The 20140-nt window shown below is 33.9% G+C and overlaps 2 protein-coding genes across 2 annotated transcripts in view; one reads left to right on the forward strand and one right to left on the reverse strand.

Moving 5' to 3' along the window:
• LOC139489022 (uncharacterized) overlaps positions 1–20140 on the reverse strand; it is a 270345-nt gene that overhangs the window by 141914 nt on the left and 108291 nt on the right. The window lies entirely within an intron of this gene.
• On the forward strand, positions 3335–5932 carry LOC139489359 (putative leucine-rich repeat-containing protein DDB_G0290503). Its single transcript, XM_071275669.1, has one exon. The coding sequence runs from the start codon at positions 3335–3337 to the stop codon at positions 5912–5914; it is 2580 nt and encodes an 859-aa protein (XP_071131770.1). The 3' UTR covers positions 5915–5932.

A 20140-nucleotide genomic window follows, 5' to 3' on the forward strand; every position in this document is an offset into this window, starting at 1 on the left:
ATGACAACTCAAAGGAGATAGATATTCTAAACATCAACCCAACAATGTTAGATCTGTAAATTTGCTTTCGCAAATTATTTGTTCTTCCCTCGCCGGGATTCGAACCCATGCTACTGAGATATCGTGACACCAAATCGCCTGCACTGTAGCCTTTCGTTTTTCATAAAAAAATGAAGCTTTCGGCGGCTGAGTGTTACCTTTCCACGTCAGTTTTAATCTAGCGTCGTACTACAGTACACGATATATAAGGCAGATCTCAAATAATTTGCGAAAGCAAATTTACCGATCGAACATTGTTGGGTTGATGTCAAGACGAGTTGCATATACATAATGTACAAAGCCATGTATTACCATCACTGCTGGTGATCCGATGGATAAATCTGTTGTAGAGTTGTCACTGGCTCAGACGTACTTATACATATGTAATGTATTGTTTGCATGCATGCTTTGTAAGTATTATATTGTTATAAATTGTTCATGTTTGATTAACTTGTGTCTCATCCCTTTTGCGTAATAAAGCAAATAAAATATGTTTAAACTAAATCATAAGACAATAAAAAAAGTTTTTCCCTTAATACATTTGTTAACTCTTAGACACACTATGGAATTATTGACAAGCTAAGTAATTTTTTACAGAAACTATATTAATAACAGAAGAAGTAACTTCTTCATTTACCGACAGATTATTGTACTTTGGGTGTGTCGTAAACGATTATGTTTTACTTAGTGGTTTGCAATCAATATATCTATAAAAGTATACACTTACAGTACACCTCTAGTGGTTCCGTTTCTACATACATATCCGGCTCTGCCATTGACGACTTAACCCCACATCGTATCACTGCATTGTTGTCTTTAGCTGCTACTTTGAACGTGAGATTACTTGTGCGATAGTGGGAACAATTTTCAGACATCTCCGATATTGATGTGTTGAGGTCAGTACCTTGAATAGGAACTATCTTTCCATTTAGATACTTTTCAAAGACATGTTCTGCTGGAGGTTTTCCAACATCTCCTCTACAGACAACTGTTATGTTATCACCTTCAACTATCCTTTGTGATGTTGTTGTTCGTTTTGTAAAATATGTAGTGGTTCTATATCTGATGTCAAATGACAAGTCATCGTTCGAGGGGATAGAAGATGTAGTATCATAATAAGTTTTTTGTAAGGTATAATAGTTAAGTGCAGTTGTATTGTTAATTGTTTCGCTCTGCATAGTAGAGACAGTATCATATTCTTTTGATGTGATTTCAGGTGGTGATGAGCTATAATTCATATGTTTAGTTGTAGTCACTGACGAATCTGTTGGCCTATGTACTACTGAAATGCTATCCGGTATTGAAGGTGGCACTATCAAAATAAAACATAATACATTTTTACCGGATTTAATAACAGTCTTTAGAAAAACGATTCAATTTTTTAAGACGAAATAATTCAACAAAGTTAAAAAAGAAAACGTGTTCGAGTCACAAAAAAGCACATATTAACATTAATTGTTCTGACTTTAATCATGTTCATAACTTTATATCTTGTTAATAACTTTATTGTTGATTTGTTTATTTTCGTTGGTACCAATTTTCGTGGATTGAGGAAAACTTATATGTTCGTAGATATCTAATTTCGTGGGTTTTCCGAAGTATGCATACAAGCCTATGGAAATATTGGTATTTGTTGGACATTTCATTTCGTGGTTCACCTGTTCCCGCGAAATCCACAATAATTGGTATCCAACGAATAATAATGAATCCATAGTCATGATAGTATCCATGAATTTTTATACATAAAGGGAGGTTTTCGATTGTTGTATCTAGTCATTGGTTGATCATATGTTTCATATGAAAGAAATATAGTCTTCATTATAACATTTCTGCAGTATTTTTCATAATTTGGTTTGTTCGTTCCCTGTCGAGCAGATTTTACCTACACAGTTTTGGCTATTGAGTTATGTCCCTTTTTTCTTGATGTGGGATTTCTTTTGGAGTCCTAAAATTTTGACTTTCACCATTTCTGATCAGATATATTATTCCTATGCATAATCGTAACGAAGGGATGCTTTATATTAATTCACAAGATTAATGAAAACAATTACGGATTTTCAAAGCAAAAATTAAATCCATGCTTTTTTGACAGGAAAGAAAAAAGGAACATTGGGAAAATACATTAAAAATTTATAAGTTTTTACAGTCCTTATTTCAAATAAAGTTATTGTGGTACTCATGATACTACGAACCAAACTAATTAATGTTGAAGGGAAATTTAAGCTAAAATGATATAATGAGACAATGGAATATATAAAAAAAAAACATCTATTGTTAATCAATCATATATCTGATGATCGTTTATCTATATTTAAAAAACAAAGGTAGAGAACTCAATTTGTATGCAAACTCAGTCGAATACCAGTTGTAAAAATTTGGTAGATAACATGATATTTTCTAAAATATTGAAAAGATTAGTGGAATACTGATTTCATCACCTTATCCAGTATTTAACAGAGCACCACAATTTGAAACTTTTCATAACATAGAACATGTAGAACACCCTATCATTTTGTATACAGTTTTAACTTTTTTTCATTTCACTGTATAAGGATATATTTTAGATGTTATATCATCCAAAGTTTTATGAATTTTTATGTATATTATTTTTCAATTACTCTGTAAACTTTGTTCTTGCATTGTTTTGTTGGAATAAACTATAATAAACCACGTTCACTCTGTGTTTTTGTTAATGTATTTCTATTTGCATCCATTTGATGAGGTAAGACTTTTTCAACTGGTTTTAATAGTTAGTTCTTATGTTGACTGTTACACCACTGTCCAATGTTTGGGGAGGGTTGGGATCCCGCTAATATGTTGAACCCCGCCACATTCAGTATGTGTAGCGGCCAAATTTGAGAACAAAACCATTGTTGCCTATTGTTGTATTTTTTGGTAATTAGTGATATTCTATTTTAAGACAAGTTACTTTCCCTTTACTTAAATGAACCCCTTCAGGGAATTTGCACGAAACGTGCTTGGTGAAAATCTTAGATTATGATGAAAATTAGGAATACCAGAGTCAACCAATATGGTATGTTTCTTTTATTTATTACAGATAAATTATCTTTCATGTTTAAAGTTAGAAATTTTGAGTTTAATTGATTTAAAACCGATGAAAGTTGAACTTGATAATTTGACAATTATTTACCGTAAATGTTCATGATATTACTTTTTTGAAAGAGAACAAGTGTATGTTACTACCGTAAATGTTATTTCGTACCTGAATAAAGAGATTTGAACGGAAGGAATAAGTATTTATTTGGTATAGACATCATATCATTAACATATTGACATGGATTTAACAGAAAGCGACACCAAAGCTACTAAAGATGAAGAAAGTGCAAATATAATAGACAAAAATGTAATTGAAGAAAGTGCAAATATAAAAGACACAAATGAAACGGAAGAAACGACCAGTACGACTACATGTAGTTTGGAATCAGAACATGTAGATGGTGCCAGAGCAAGAACATTATCAGAAAAAGGACAACAGTACGAATTTGATAAGCTTGCCCATAGTTACGGTGGCTTAAATCTTCTTTCTGAAAACATTATTGATCTAATAGCAGATAAAGCACCATATGATACAATCAAAGGGAAGTATTCAATATGGATGGACAAATATGAGATGTTCTTAGAACAACACCAAAACATTATGCCTAAGATAGGTCATGAGGAAGACAAAGAATCATATATGATGGTTTTCCAAGAAAGAGATGAATCTTTACGCGAGATCAAGAGATCAATAGAAAATTATTTCAACGCTATCCGCGAAGAAAATAAACAAACACAGAGGTCAAAAAGTGTAATTAGTAAACGATCATCACTTTCAAGATCAAGTTTATCATCGCAAAGGTTAAAAGAAGAACAAAAACGAGTTGAATTAGAGACAAAATTGGCAGCACTTAAAAGAAAGAAAGACAATGAGTTAGCAAAGTTAAAATTAAAATTAGAAGAAAAAGAATTACAACTCGACACCGATATAGCTATAGCAGACGCAAAAACAAAATTATTAGACAAGTATGAAAATCTTGAATCTGAATCAAATAGTACATGTAGTACTCACGTTTCGAAAGTACAATCAAAACCAAAGAAATCTGACATTGCACAAAAAACAGCTGTGAATTATAACGTAATGGCAAAACCGTTTGTACCAAAGAACGAGATAAAAGAAGTACTCGATACTAGACCAGTTAAAGCCCTACAGGTCAATAAAATTATATCTACCTCAAACAACACACATTTGCAAGAACCTAAAAATGAACATAATACGACTGTGATATCCAGCATTAAACATGATGAAAATATGAACAATATTCAGGCTAATACAGTGGAAAATAGCAATATAGCGGAAAATAGTATGTCTGCAGTAGTGAAACACTTACGAAAACCTACACCTGATATTAAGAAATTTGGAGGAAACCCTTTAGAATACAGAAAGTTTTATAGACAATTTCAAGCAAGAATAGTTGCAAATACAGATAACGAGGAGGAGAAAATGACTTATTTGGAACAATTTACATATGGCGAAGCAAGCAAAGTAGTAAGTGGATTCAGTCATTTAATAGGTGAACATGCATATAGTGCAGCAATCAAACAGTTAGAAGAAAAATACGGAGATACAGAAGTTATTGCAAATGCATTCATTAAAAGAGCACTAGAGTGGCCTACCATACAAGCTGGAGATTCAAAGTCACTTGATGATTTCTCTTTATTTTTGATTGAATGTGAAAATGCAGCTGAGAGCATGGAAGCTATGCGTATTCTTGAATACTCCGAGAACATTAAACGACTAATGATTAAATTACCATTCTACTTTCACGATCGATGGAGAAATGTAGTTATGCGAACAAAGGAAAAGAAAGAGTCTGTAACATTTACACATTTTGTGCAGTTTGTTAAACAGGAAGCTAAAAAGGCCAATGACCCAACTTATGGTAATATAGCGGTTTCTGCAAAACAGAATAATACAAGAGACCAGAAGGCTAAGAATGTGACTGATAACAAATCGAAACAGACTCAAAGGATGAGCTTTGCCACAGATGTTAAAAACGAACATGATAAGCATGTAAATGAACTGAAATGTACCTACTGTGGAAACTGTCATAAATTAGAAGATTGCAAAAGCATACTATCTTTGAGTATTAGAAACCGTTATGAACATTTAAAGAGCAAAGGTCATTGTTTTGGTTGCCTCAAAATAGGACACAGAACAGTTAACTGTAAAATGCGAGCCACATGCCTCATTTGTAACAAAAGACATCCAACTTTACTTCACGACAAAGACAAAGTACCAAGAGATGTTACACCAATGAAACAGAGTGAAAGTTCGACAGAAGTGGAAAACAAGACTAGCGCGTGCACAAGCTATTTATCAGATAACAGCCAAGTAGGGGCTGGAGATATGTCATGTGCAATGGCTATAATACCAGTAAGGGTAAAAATGAAGAATAAAGCACATTGTGTAGAGACATACGCATTCTTTGATTCAGGAAGTAGCGTGTCATTCTGTACAGAAAATCTGTTGCACAAGCTAGGTGGAAATGGTAAAAGAATGAAGATTACACTGAATACCATGGGTGAACCGTATAAGATGACAACTTATGCAGTTTCTGGATTACAAGTATTGGACCTAGAAATGAATGATGTTGTAGAACTTCCAAGAGTCTATACAAAGGATGAGATGCCAGTTTCAGTGGATCACATTCCGAAACAAGAAGAAATCTCGAAATGGAGTCACTTGTCGGGAATTAAATGGCCTAACCTTGATGCTAGTATTGGACTTATGATAGGCAATAATGTCCCAGATGCCTACACACCATTTGAGGTAGCAACAGGACCAAGTGGATCCCCACATGCCACACGCACTTGATTGGGATGGATTATATGGAACATGATACGAGAATGTACAGGAACTAATAAAGTCGTTAATCGAGTAGAGATGTCTGCGATTCATGAAGAAGAGCATTCAAGGCTTAACGAGTTAGTTGAAAAATCTATGAACTTTGATTTTCCTGAACGCATTATAGATGACAAGAGAGAAAACGCAGTAGACGACAATTCTTTCTTAGATTATGTGAATAAGAATATTCATTTTGAGAAGGGACAGTACTACATTCCGCTACCCTTCCGTGACAGCAATGTGAAACTGCCGAATAATGCTTCCCAGCGCCAGCAGCGATTGAGAAGTCTTAAGAACAAGTTTATCAAGAATCCTAAATTCAAACAGGACTATACTGATTTTATGGACAAACTGTTAGAAAGAGGTTACATGGAACACGTCCCAAAGGAACAGTTCAGCAGAAACGATGGACGAGTATGGTATATCCCGCATCATGGTGTTTACCACAGTCAGAAACCAGACAAAATTAGAATTGTGTTTGACTGTTCAGCTACATATATGGGTGTGTCTCTGAATAAACAACTCTTACAGGGACCAGATCTCACTAATAACCTACTAGGTGTTCTCATAAGATTCCGTGAAGAGAAAGTTGCAATTTTAGGAGATATAGAAGCTATGTTTCACCAGGTGAAAGTGCCACCACTTGATAGAGACTGTTTAAGATTCTTTTGGTGGCCAAACGGTAACATGGAGAATGAACCGGAACAGTATAGAATGACTGTGCATTTGTTCGGTGCCACATCATCACCAAGTTGCTGTAACTATGCGCTAAAAGAACAGCTGAAGACTTCGGTGAACATTATGACAAAGAAGTAGCACACACAATAACTAAGAGCATGTATGTTGATGATTGTCTTTCGTCATTATCGACTGACGTTGAAGCAATATCGTTGATAAAGAACGTAACTTCTTTGTGTGAAAAGGGTGGATTTCATATGACAAAATGGATCAGTAACAGCCCACTCGTAATTAAATCGATACCAGAGGAGGAGCGTGCCAAAGAGGTCAAGCAGTGGAGTCTTGAGGATGACCTCCCGGTTGAACGTGCATTAGGTGTGCAATGGTTTATAAAGACTGACACTCTAGGATTCAGAATCAAGTGCAAAGAAAAGATAGCGACTAGAAGAAGTATTCTTTCAATCACTAGTTCAGTATACGATCCTTTAGGAATTATATCGCCGTACGTGCTGAATGCGAAATCTATTCTACAGGGTTTGTGTAGACAAGGGTTTAGTTGGGATAAAGAACTTATAGGACCTGATTTAAAGAAATGGAACGATTGGTTAGATCAGCTTTCTGACCTTGAGAACGTGAGAATAGACAGGTGCTATAAACCTGAAAACTTTGGAAAGGTTGTTTCATCTCAGCTTCATTGATTTTCTGATGCTAGTGAAATTGGCTACGGAATGGTATTTTATTTACGCCTTGTTGATGATGAAGGTATGATTCATTGTTCCTTTGTACTCGGCAAGTCTCGGGTAGCACCATTGAAAAAGGTAACTATACCTAGGATGGAACTTACAGCCACAACACGAGCAGTAAAACTAAGTAAAGTAGTATTAGAGGAGTTAAACTACAGCATAGACAAAACATTCTTTTGGACAGACAGTATGTCAGTATTACGCTATATCAGCAATCAGAATATACGTTTCCACACTTTCGTTGCAAACCGCTTAGAAATCATTCATGAAGCTACAATTGTTGATCAGTGGAAGTATATAAATACAAAGCTTAATCCCGCAGATTATGCATCTAGGGGAATGTCAGTTTCAAAGTTTGAATCCAACCCAGACTGGTTCAATGGACCAGAGTATCTTTGGAAACCAGAAATAGAATGGCCAGAAGGGCACATAGACAAGACTATTATTGATGAAGATAAAGAAGTGAAACGAGTCGTTAACACTACAATATTGTCAAGCGAACATCACGGATTAGATAGACTGTTCTCTCTATTCTCAGAATGGAAGAAACTGAAGAAAATAACTAGTTGGTTATTTATTGCGTTGGACAACTTTAGGAAACTCGTTAAGGAAAGAAAACAAATAAGAAACAGACGTCAGTCAGAAGGTGAGAACTCAGTGGATAATCAGAATGAACGAACAGTTAGAAAATCATTGAACGGAGTAACGAAAGATGTTCAGATCACTTTACCGACAACTGAAACTCTTAATAGATCAGAAATGGCTATCATTAAATATGAACAAAGTGTTCACTTTGAAGAAGAAATACATGTACTTCAAAATATAGACCGAGGTAAAGTGTTAAAGAAGTCATCTAAACTCTTCAAACTTAATCCATTTATAGACGAGAATGGTTTGTTAAGAGTAGGAGGAAGATTAGAGCGTGCTGAATTACCGTATGATGCGAAACATCCAATATTATTACCGAAAGACTCTAACATTTCAAAGTTGATCATTGAAGATATTCACCGTTCAGTAGGACACTTGGGTAAAAACTCAATTCTGGGGCAACTAAGGCAAACATTTTGGATTATTGGTGCTAGCTCTATGATTAAAGGAATAGTATCAAAATGTGTAATCTGTAGGAAGTACTGTGCACCATTTGTTGACCAAAAAATGGCTAATTTACCAAAGGAGAGACTTATATCCGATAAACCACCATTTACGATGGTTGGAATGGACTTTTTTTGGACCGTTTCAGATCAAACAAGGAAGAAGTTTAGTGAAACGATATTGGGTTATCTTTACTTGTCTCTCCATCCGTGCCGTTCACTTGGACATCGCACATTCTATGGATACAGATTCTTGTATAAACGCAATCAGACGTTTGATATCTCGCAGAGGAAAGCCAGAATTCATAAGATCAGATAACGGAACAAATCTAGTTGGAGCAGAAAGAGAAATGAGAGAAGAAATAGAAAGATGGAACATAGACAAGATAAATAATTTTATGCTTCAGAAAAGTATAAAATGGGCATTCAACCCTCCTGCCGCGTCACACTTTGGAGGCGTGTGGGAGAGATTAATAAGATCAGTAAGAAAGGTGTTATATTCTGTCATGCAAGAGCAGAGTCTTCGATTGAACGATGAAAATCTGAATACATTGTTTTGTGAAGTGGAAGCAATCTTGAATAACCGTCCGATTTCTGAAGTATCTGAACACGTAGACGATTTAAAGGTGCTTACTCCGAACCATCTTCTCTTATTACGACCTGGCGAATACTTTCCTCCAGGAACTTTTTGTAAAACAGACAATTACGTAAGAAGACGTTGGCGACAAATACAATATCTAGCAGACATTTTCTGGAAGAGATGGACTCATGAGTATTTGCCTTTATTACAAAGTAGGCAAAAGTGGAACTCTGAAAAGCGAAACTTGAAAATAGGAGACATTGTATTGATCCAGAATAATACACCGAGGAATCTTTGGAACTTAGGAAGAATCATTGAAGTACTAAAGGACAAGTCAGACAATGTTCGTATAGTGAGGCTAAAAACATATTCAACAACATTATTACGACCAGTCGCAAACTTGTGTTTGGTATTAGAAGCTGATATTTAGAGTCATAGTTTGAACTAGTCATGTTAGAACAGTAACTTGTGTTTGAAAGTACTTTGTTGTATAAATGGACTATATAAAGGTTTAGTTATTGATTGTCACTTAAATTGGGAAATTATTTGGCCTTATTATAATTTTTGATAATTGAGTTCTTTAAGACCACAATTAAGGGGCTGGAATGTAGCGGCCAAATTTGAGAACAAAACCATTGTTGCCTATTGTTGTATTTTTTGGTAATTAGTGATATTCTATTTTGAGACAAGTTACTTTCCCTTTACTTAAATGAACCCCTTCAGGGAATTTGCACGAAACGTGCTTGGTGAAAATCTTAGATTATGATGAAAATTAGGAATACCAGAGTCAACCAATATGGTATGTTTCTTTTATTTATTACAGATAAATTATCTTTCATGTTTAAAGTTAGAAATTTTGAGTTTAATTGATTTAAAACCGATGAAAGTTGAACTTGATAATTTGACAATTATTTACCGTAAATGTTCATGATATTACTTTTTTGAAAGAGAACAAGTGTATGTTACTACCGTAAATGTTATGATAGATGCACTTTTGTATTGTATTATAATTCACAAAATGTTAGTTTTGATAGTAGAATTTAGTGTGTTTTATCTTTTATTTTGTAGTTAATCTTTTCGTACCTGAATAAAGAGATTTGAACGGAAGGAATTAGTATTTATTTGGTATAGACATCATATCATGTATATATCTGTCCTAAGTCAGGAGCCTGTAATTCAGTGGTTGTCGTTTGTTATAAATGTGTAACTTTGTTTTTCGTAAATTATTTGTACATAAATTAGGCCGTTAGTTTTCTACTTTAACTTGTTTTCGGTGACTTTTCTATCTGACTATACAGTATGGTCTTTGTTTATTGTTGAAGGCCGTACGGTGACCAATAGTTGTTAATTTCTGTTTCAATTGGTTTCTTGTGGAGACTTGTCTCATTGGCAATCATACCACATCTTCTTTTTTTATATCTATCTATCTACAATTAGAATCAGTTGAAAGTTTATTTATTATTTACTATATGTAAGTTACACTAGATGCACGTTAAGAAATATTGCTCCTTTAACATGAGAATAAGAAACATCGACGATTATATATAATCTCAATGGCCATATTTTACAAAGCTCAGCATAAATCAAAACCTGGAATTAAAAAACAAAATTGTGTATATAGTACACGGATGTCCCACTCGCACTATTATTGTCCATGTTCAGTGGACCGTGAAATTAGTTAAAGGTTTCGAATTCAACAGTTTAATCTTGTCACGTCACTTTTCTGTATAGAAATTTGTCTTTTCGATAATTCAACGATTTTCAAAGTTGTGTCTGTGCAGTTAAGAAAATTAAATAGTTAAAGATAAACATGATTTCCACGTCTAATTGTACGTTTGTCCATCTGATGAGTTAAGCCTTTTTCAACTGATTGTTATAGTTTGTTCTTATGTTGTACTGTTATACCACTGTCCCAGGTTAGGGGGAGGGTTGGGATCCCGCTAACATGTTTAACCCCGCCACATTATTTATGTATGTGTCTGTCCCAAGTCAGGAGCCTGTTATTCAGTGGTTGTCGTTTGTTTATGTGTTACATATTTGTTTTTCGTTTATCTTTTTATACAAATCAGGCCGTTAGTTTTCTCATGTAAATAGTTTTACATTGTCATATCGAGGCCTTTTATAGCTGACTATGCGGTATGGGCTTTTCTCATTGTTGAAGGCAGTACGGTGACCTATAGTTGTTAATGTCTGTGTCATTGTTGTCTCTTGTGGACAGTAGTCTCATTGGAAATCATACCACATCTTCTTTTTTATATCCGATAGTTGGTTAACAGAATAGGTTGTCTCGATAATTGAACAATCATGTGTTGCAGTCTTTTATTCGACTGTCATACCAGTGAGAGGTTTAGCTAGCTACAAAACCAGGTTTAATTCACCATTTTTTACAAAAGAATATGCCTTTAACAAGTAAGAATATGACAGTTGTTGTCCATTCGTTTGGTGAATTGGGCTTTTAATTTTGTAATTTGATAAGGATAAGATCTTATATAATTTGAAACTTTATAGTAACTGAATTTCAAAAGCGTTAATCCTGTTGTAATCTCCGTCTGCTATCATGGAAAGTAAATGACATTATAAGGATTTTTTTCTCTTTCAATCTAGTTTGATATTACTTTGCAATAGAATAATCTTATTTGAAATTTAACATTACTAGCATCCATGCCAACACGGAAAAAAACACATTGAAAATATCAACTGTCGGTGTTTGCAGGGGAGATACTATTTTGACACTAGAATGCCCGCTGTTAACATGGTATTATAGGTAATACGTACTATTCCTATAAACTACTTTGAAGAGAGTATACACTTGTGTTTTTGTTCTTTTTGTCATTTGGTTATAGACTTGAGCTCATTTCCACCGTTCATTTTATTCATATGGTTAATATAATCAATTTAGTTTGTGTTAGATATTCTCACCAAGAACCAAATATGTATCGTAGTGTTTTTATGAAAAGAAAAGAAAAAAAAGCATTCATCAGCTTCAGATTAAAATTATGATTTTATAACACGTTTTCTTTTTCCTTTAATCTTGTATGACCAGCTGATAGAGTGAAAATTAAAAATTCTATAATCATTATTGTTACTATTGGTCATTGTTTTATGAGAAATTCGTGTATATATTCAAACAAAACTCTCAAATTCTTTCATGTTTTTGGTCGAGAAATAATGATGTACCGATGATTAATGAATTTGTAGGGTTGGACGAAAGACTTCTACAAATTTCGAAAGGCATGAATAATTGATACTAACAATGAAATTTAACACGTATCAAGGTGAATCATCGGTATAAACTTCTTCAGATATCATATTCTTAGACTTTGCATAAATAAAGATTTTACCTTTGCTAGCCAAGGGTAAGAATCTAGCCCCCTCCTGTCCACTCTTGGCGGAATGTAATACAAGTAATAGCTTTTTCTAAAAAAAACTAGTCGTCTCTTAGCTGATGACATTGGAAAGTGTTTGCTAAATTATAAAAGACTTGTACAATTTTTCGTTATTTACCTTTTTTTTATAAAAGTATCAACACTGGAATGCCCGGGTAGGAGAAATGTCATAACTCGTGTCTTAGTCGCTTGTATCTTTTTATCGTTTTTCTACACTTTTTTTTACTTCTTTGTGCTTTTTCGCCTGAATTTTTGTCGTTCTTATAGACATCAATTGTGTTGAGATTGAAACGTAGTAAAATTTAAAGATATAAGAACATCAGTTGAAAAGATGATTTCAGCTTTCCAATTGTGAACTTTTCATTTCTAAGTAAAAACATTCCAGCAGCACCTGCATACGGGGTATATATCTCCCAATTGATACGATATTCTCATGCTTAAATTTCCTATCATGATTTTCTTGATAGAGGGTTGCTGCTCACAAGGAAGCTATTAAACCAAGAGTTCCAAATGGTGAAGTTGAAATCATCTCTTCGTAAATTTTTCGTTGGTTGACCGTTATGGAAAAACCGTTTCGCAAATGATATCGGATATGTTCCTTACGTCGTAACTACAATCCCCTTCCCTTTCATGAATGTGTCCTACCGAATTAGACTATTTACCGGATTTGTTATCACATAAGCACCACGCCGGGTGCCACATGTGCAGCAGGATCTGCTTATCCTTCCGGAGCACCTGAGATCACCCCTAGTTTTTGGTGGGGTTCGTGTTGTTTATTCTTTAGTTTTCTATGTTGTGTCATGTGTACTATTGTTTGTCTGTTTGTCTTTTTCATCTTTGGCGTTGTCAGTTTATTTTAGATTTATGAGTTTGACTGTCCTTTTGGTATCTATCGTCCCTCTTTTCAAGTAATATATTTCCAACGGGTTTTCACATCTTTTCAAATTATGATAATGTCATTGGTTATAAAGAAGGTGTATCGTGTACTTGGTTGTGGGACTATGGTAAGAACCAAGTTATGAGTCGACTATTAAACTATACTTTACACTTTAATTCGATCAATTTGTAGTACAAGGCCATGCTTCTGTTCTAGCAGACGACAACTAACTTATTGATTATAACTAAAACCTGTTCCACCTTTCCGGAGATAAGATATACTATAAGTTATATGGTTTGCTACTGACCCCTACAGATCCATAGAGGGTTAGTAAAATACATAGGGGGTGAGGCCGGAGGCCGAATCCCCTATGGATTTTATTCAGCCTCTATGGATCAGTAGGGGGTCAGTACTTAACCGTATAACGACTTTATCGCACCCTGGACTTTTCTGCTGCGTTTTATTGAAAAATAAACAAAGAAATACAACAACATCAATAGATGACGTCACCATTAACGCGTCAGGAACCCCCTATGAAATTTACTAACCCCCTACGGTCTCATACGGTCACCACGTGACGGCGCTTAACCAATCACAACGTAATATTTTACCAACGGTGCGATAAATTGTGTTAGGCAGTCCCGTTACCAGAAGACCCAAAATAGGATCAGTTTCGAAGTTCTATTTCAGATTTCAAACACGTAATTAGACATTATACCGTTTATTCTAACATGGTGTCCTTCAAACGCTTTGAGAACACACCCGTGGTAAACTTTGAATATATTGTCAGGGCTGTTCCAATCGTACTCCCACGTCATATCCTTTTTTTAATGAGATATCCGACGTCATAGAACGATGACGTAAGGAGATGAGCATTTTACGGGAACATACACGCTGCCAAAACAAAAATCATCACAAGGAAACGTAAACAAACGATGCTAAATGTGGTATAAGCCGATGTTTTTAAACATATAAGACATTATAAGTAAATCATAATTTAAATTCACCAAAAACTATCTAAATACGTTATTGTAAATAGTTAAAGCAAAACTAATTCAGTTTACTCCGTTCTTTTACGCCAATTTAATTGCGCGTATTATTTATGGGAACTGCAAATGTATGCCTCCATAGGGATATTATTATCAAGGGCCAACCCGTGGTAAAATCACGATATATTGAAGCCCCCATGAATTATTTCTTAAATAATGTATCACTTGTTGTTTTATACTTGTAGAAGTCTTTACATATGTTTACTATACTTTTCGCTGCCAAAATTTTTCAAAATCCAAAATAACGTTACACCTATGACGTTGCTAAATTTTACTACAACGTCGACGAATGCCATTGAAAACCTTGTACAAATGCAGTGTAAACGTTACGCTGCACACATCTGTCATCTTCAATAAATCAAGTTCAAAATATACTGAATTGATGCAAATTTTGTTTGGCATATACTAATGTACAAACTACTTAATTCTTAATATTCAAAAGTAAATAAGATTTTTATAATTATAGGCTACAATATCCTGAATATGTGTGAAATGTAACGATTACGAATATTAGTGAAAGAGATCTGCATTTACCCTTGATGCCTTCTGAGAATCCGTCCACAGAATTTTTATTAAAACCTATGGGTTGTTGCTATTAAACATTTCCGTTAAAATTATGTGAAAATATAAGGGGGTCACCGGATTCCTTTTTTTTCCAGTTGAAAATAATCAGTCTCACTTTCGTAGCGTGGAAAAGGTAAAAATAAAATTAATAATTTTAACGTCGTAAAATTCTATCACTCATACATAAATGATGAAGACAGCAAATATAAATCCGGTGACCCCCTAATATATTCATATCGTTAAAATGAAAATGTTTACAGCAACAGAATATTATTTTTGAATAGACTTCTGTGGACAAATTTTCGGAAAATTTCAATTTAAAGTGGGAAAAGCATATTCTCTGACGCGTTTTCCTTTAGTAATCCTTTGCAAGTAATCGGCATAAACTTAGAACTATAAAAACTTCTTATTTATATATATTTTTTAACATTCTGACGATACCAACGAATTATATAAATGCGTACTAATTTTCAACAAAATCTGAAATACCTTGCTTGAAAGTGAGTTCGACTCCGAAACCTAATTTACTTGGATAGTCAGGTTTTTCTTTTTTTGCCGAGTCTGTGTTTTTTTCTCATGGAACTGTTGCTTCAGGTTCTTATAAAAACTGTGCATCGCAAAAAAGACAGGAGTGTTGAATGTTGCGTTTAATTTAAAAAATAAATCAAGCAAATATTGTCCAATTACGCATTCTTTGCCTTAAAAAAAGTATACATTATCAGGTCAAATTTATTTATGAATTTTTTATAAATTGGGACACGTTCGAAAGGAATAATAATCATGCAAACGAATGCAGCCCTTTTATGAGTAACGAATGTTATGCAAATAAAGGATCCTCATAGAAACCCCGATGGCGGATTCGAAATGGAAAATAATCTTCGATAATGTGAAGGTCAGGATTATACAGTGCAATCACAACAAAAGGTAGGACAGTACTGGTATTTTGGAAAGATTTTTGATTCCGCTAATTGAAACACGTAATTTCGAATGAATGCGGTTGGAATTTAAAAAATTTCGACTAAAACCATTGAATCAATTTTACCTGACGGCAACTATACATATTTATATGTATACTGTTATAACTAATACAACAGAGGAAATTTTTAAAAAATACTTTAAAGTTATACTTTTTTCGGGAACTTAACTTTTTGTCAATTTCTTCGGGTAAACAATTAACACTGCATGCAGATTTGAAAAAAAAAAGAAAAACGTTTAGTCTGTGGGAGTGAGAGATAAAAGACTTAAATTGATGTCAGAAATGAATAAGAAATTTTAGACAGCCATTCTAGGGTATCTTCTTGACATAGGTATAACAAAATGGAACCATTTGATGGAGAATACTTTGATTTAATCATGTATAGAATATTGTATGCAAAGTTACTTGTAAACTGGTAAAATATTATATTTGTGTGGCACTTGAATTTGTGTGTGGTGACCAAAATCTTGGCTTGTATATATAGTTCAAGTCCGGCAATTTCGTGTGCCTTTAAGTCCAATAAGCGGACTCCGGACGGATCGAAATACCGGTAAGCATCAAATAATTGTACATACAGTTGTCTTATCGGCATGATATTACTACACATGTACTCTTTCACGAGCTTCATCTTTATCAAAAGCAAACAAATTATATATAACAAAACTTTTTATCAATGCATCACAAGATTGCTCTGTTTTTCGTTTAATATATTTTACATAATATCCGTTCCTGTCTCGGGATGTTTCTTGAATAGTCAGAAACATGAACAAATCAAAACGACTTCAGGACATGACCCTTTACCAAGACTTGGTGCTCATTCTTATTGGTCACGGCTAAGTACATTACCAAGCGGATTTTGTTAAATATGTGTAGAGGCGATTATTTGATCTTCTGAGGAGGAGGGGAGACAGTTTTCCGGATTGATATTCTTTTTTCCTTTTTTGCTGGTACAAATTGTTTTCATTCATACTTATTCCCTTTATTGTAATGCATTTTGTTGGACAAAATATTCATTTTCGCAACGACTTGGGCCTCGTTATTCATAATGCCATAATAATCATTTTCACATTCCTACCACCCCCATTCTCCCATCCTTAGAATGTTAAATGGTCATCCCCTAAAGACTGGATTTCGTTGACCGTCAACGGTATTCATGACTTCGTAATGGCCATGGCCGCACCTTACTGTTGCATAAGTTTACAAAAAAAGATAACCAAAAATACTTTCAGAATATATATATGTTAAGAGCGGGAAAAAATTAACAAGAAAAATGGGTCCTTTATATCATAAATTATAAATATGTCTGTTTTAAGTAAAACACTTGATAAATTTCATGCTTCCGTAGCCGTTTTCCTGGATTTACTTTCATCATGCAGAAATGCTTAAAATTAAATATTTAAAAGCAAAGAATGTTTAAGAAGCGAAACATGTGAAGACAGTACATGATCAAAAGTATTCGTCACCTCTTTTTTTTTTTGGCCATATATTTATTTCATGTAAAAACAACTTTTTTCTCAAAAAATGATTTTATTTTGGACAAAAAAAAACTCCCAATAGAATATAAAAAAGCTCCACAACAAAAATATAACCAATTGATGAAATAAACCTGTGAAAATTTGGCACCAAATTGCTTATTATTCAACTAGAAATTACCCCAAAACATTTTTTTGAAAAAACGTAGTTATATATGATATACAAAGAGAAAGATCACAAGTTACGAATTCTTATGGACCAAATGATAAAAAAAGCCAATCTGTCTTCGATCAACTTAATATCTTATTGAAATTATCAACAATATAAACATAAGAAGATATGGTATGATTACCAATGTAGCAATTACCAAACATCTTCTTTGAGACCATTTGACGTGATGAATGAAATCGTAAACCACCGTACGGCCTTCAAGACCTTCAACAATGACGAGCTGAACCCATATCGTACAGTAAGGATCCGAAATGACAAAGTGTGAAACATTTAAAACAACAACAACAAAAAAAAAACCAACGGATTGATTAACGAACAGCAAAATTCAGATATGATAGCTAAATATACATGACATCATTGTAACGTCATAAAAATGGCTAAAAGACGTCATGAAAAATGAAAAAATGAAACGAGAATGAAATGGCATTGACAGAACATCATTAAATTATGCTTTTATTGCTAAAATCAATATCGGCCCATTGGCAGTTTAAGAACAAATAAATCGGCCCAATCGGCCCTTTGGCAGTTAAAGACAACGTATATCGGCCCGATCGGCCCGATCGGCCCATTGGCAGTTAAAGGTAACGTCAATCGGCCCAGGTCGGCCCGCTGGCAGTATAAGGGTGTCAAAGACGGTACTTATCGTACTTATCCTACAAAACTTAACATACTGAATTGACATTATCTTTCGTGAGAAACCAGTCATATGTAATAATCTTTTTGGAAAGCAAACATAATATCTGTATGCTTATACTTGTTTTCAATTCTTCTAGAAAACAAAGAATCAAAATATATCTTTTGAAATGCCAACAATATCTTTGTCTTTGGAGTGTTTAATTTTCTTTCATTTCGCTTTCACTTATTTGGCATTTATATTGAATAAAAAGTCAATAAACCTCAAATCTTAAACCTGTTCATTTTTTTAAGTAATAATTATATAATTATTTTTTTGCTAATAAGATATTTTTTTTCACATGTATCAACAACTATTCTCTATATCTAATGGGAAGATTAAATATAAAAAAAATTATTGCAATGATATGTTCATTGTGGAAGCCCGTAGATAGAACTTTAGAAATAAATTGTGTAGTTTGTTGTTTAATTGGTTTGCTGTCTAAATTAATTACATGTAATTCATATCTCCTTTAAAATCGTTAGTAGAAATTAAGTATGCGTTGCTGAAATATGATAGCATACATGGCTTATTGCTTTCATCGTCTGAGAGTAGTTTTATATTCTTCTTATAATATATTTCCCTTTCGATGTTTTGGTCTTCTGCTCATCATCGTCTGCCTTTTTGAGAGGGATAGCTAGACAACGTTCAACCCATCCGAACCCTTCCCTAAAGATCGGGGGACTTAAATTAATAATCATTTGTCATGAGATGTAGGAATGAGCAGCTGGAATAGGCCTTTATTTGAAGCTTGATGATATTTGATGAGGTCCAGAAATTTAGGTGTTATTTAAAAAAAGGAAAATCATAAAAAACTGAACTCCGAAGAAAACTCAAAACGGAAAGTCCCTAATCAAATGACAAAATCAAATGAACCTTTGAACTACCAATACTGTGATTTATAGCCGTATAGTCCGAATGACGATTCAACTCCTGATTAAATAAGCGACTTTTCCTTACTTGGTCACCGTACTATAAGTGTTACCTGTGTACCGATATGTATGATTGGTAACGAGGTAAAATCTAAGTGCTAATGTAGAAATTCAATTCTGACACTTTACAGGATCAAAATACATTTACTAGGTTTCGAATTGTTCCAACCGTTTAACAAACGTTAGCTATGATAGAGCTAGGAACAGTATATATTAACTGGATAGAGTCAGCAATATCTTCCAATCAGATAGTAAGGAGCATTCAGCCCGCTCCATCGTTCAATTCCTAATGTCGTCTCCGCGGAGACGATGATAATTTCGGAGACACAAGGTAATGATTTCTATTGTACATAGTTGTAAACGAATAACAAGTGTTGTATTCTTGATTTGGTACAGGCATTTTATAATAAAAAACATGATGGATTAAACTTAGTTTATGAAGCGCCATCAAGATGATCACGTGTAAATTTAGAAAATGTAAATAAACAAGGTGCTGAGTGTGCCACGAGTAAAACAATGTAGAAAAATATTTAGGGTTATTTTCAGAAAGTTTTTTCTTTATTTATTTAAGTTCCTGGGTATGTTTCTCGTGCAATTGTTTGAATATTAATATACAATTTCCGTGTCTGCTTCTGAAAATTTGTACAATAGACACAATCGTGTTTACTTCTATACATTCAAAAGTGCTGCCATTGATTCAAAAATGATGATGTCAGACTGTTTGTGACTTTTATCTACCAGTTGATGGCGCAGCATTGTAATCGCAAATGTAAACTTAAACTTCCAATGGTGGAGAGGCGGGTAATGGATCGTGACACGTGGCTAGCTATGACACCTATATAAATAAGGAGATGTGGTATGATTGCCAATGAAACGACTATCCACCAAATTAATTTCGAAAATGTTTTTTTTTGGAAATTTAAAGAAAAGTATTAGTTACATA

The sequence above is a fragment of the Mytilus edulis genome, chromosome 9, assembly GCF_963676685.1.
Source record: "Mytilus edulis chromosome 9, xbMytEdul2.2, whole genome shotgun sequence".
In the NCBI taxonomy this organism is placed as follows: domain Eukaryota; kingdom Metazoa; phylum Mollusca; class Bivalvia; order Mytilida; family Mytilidae; genus Mytilus; species Mytilus edulis.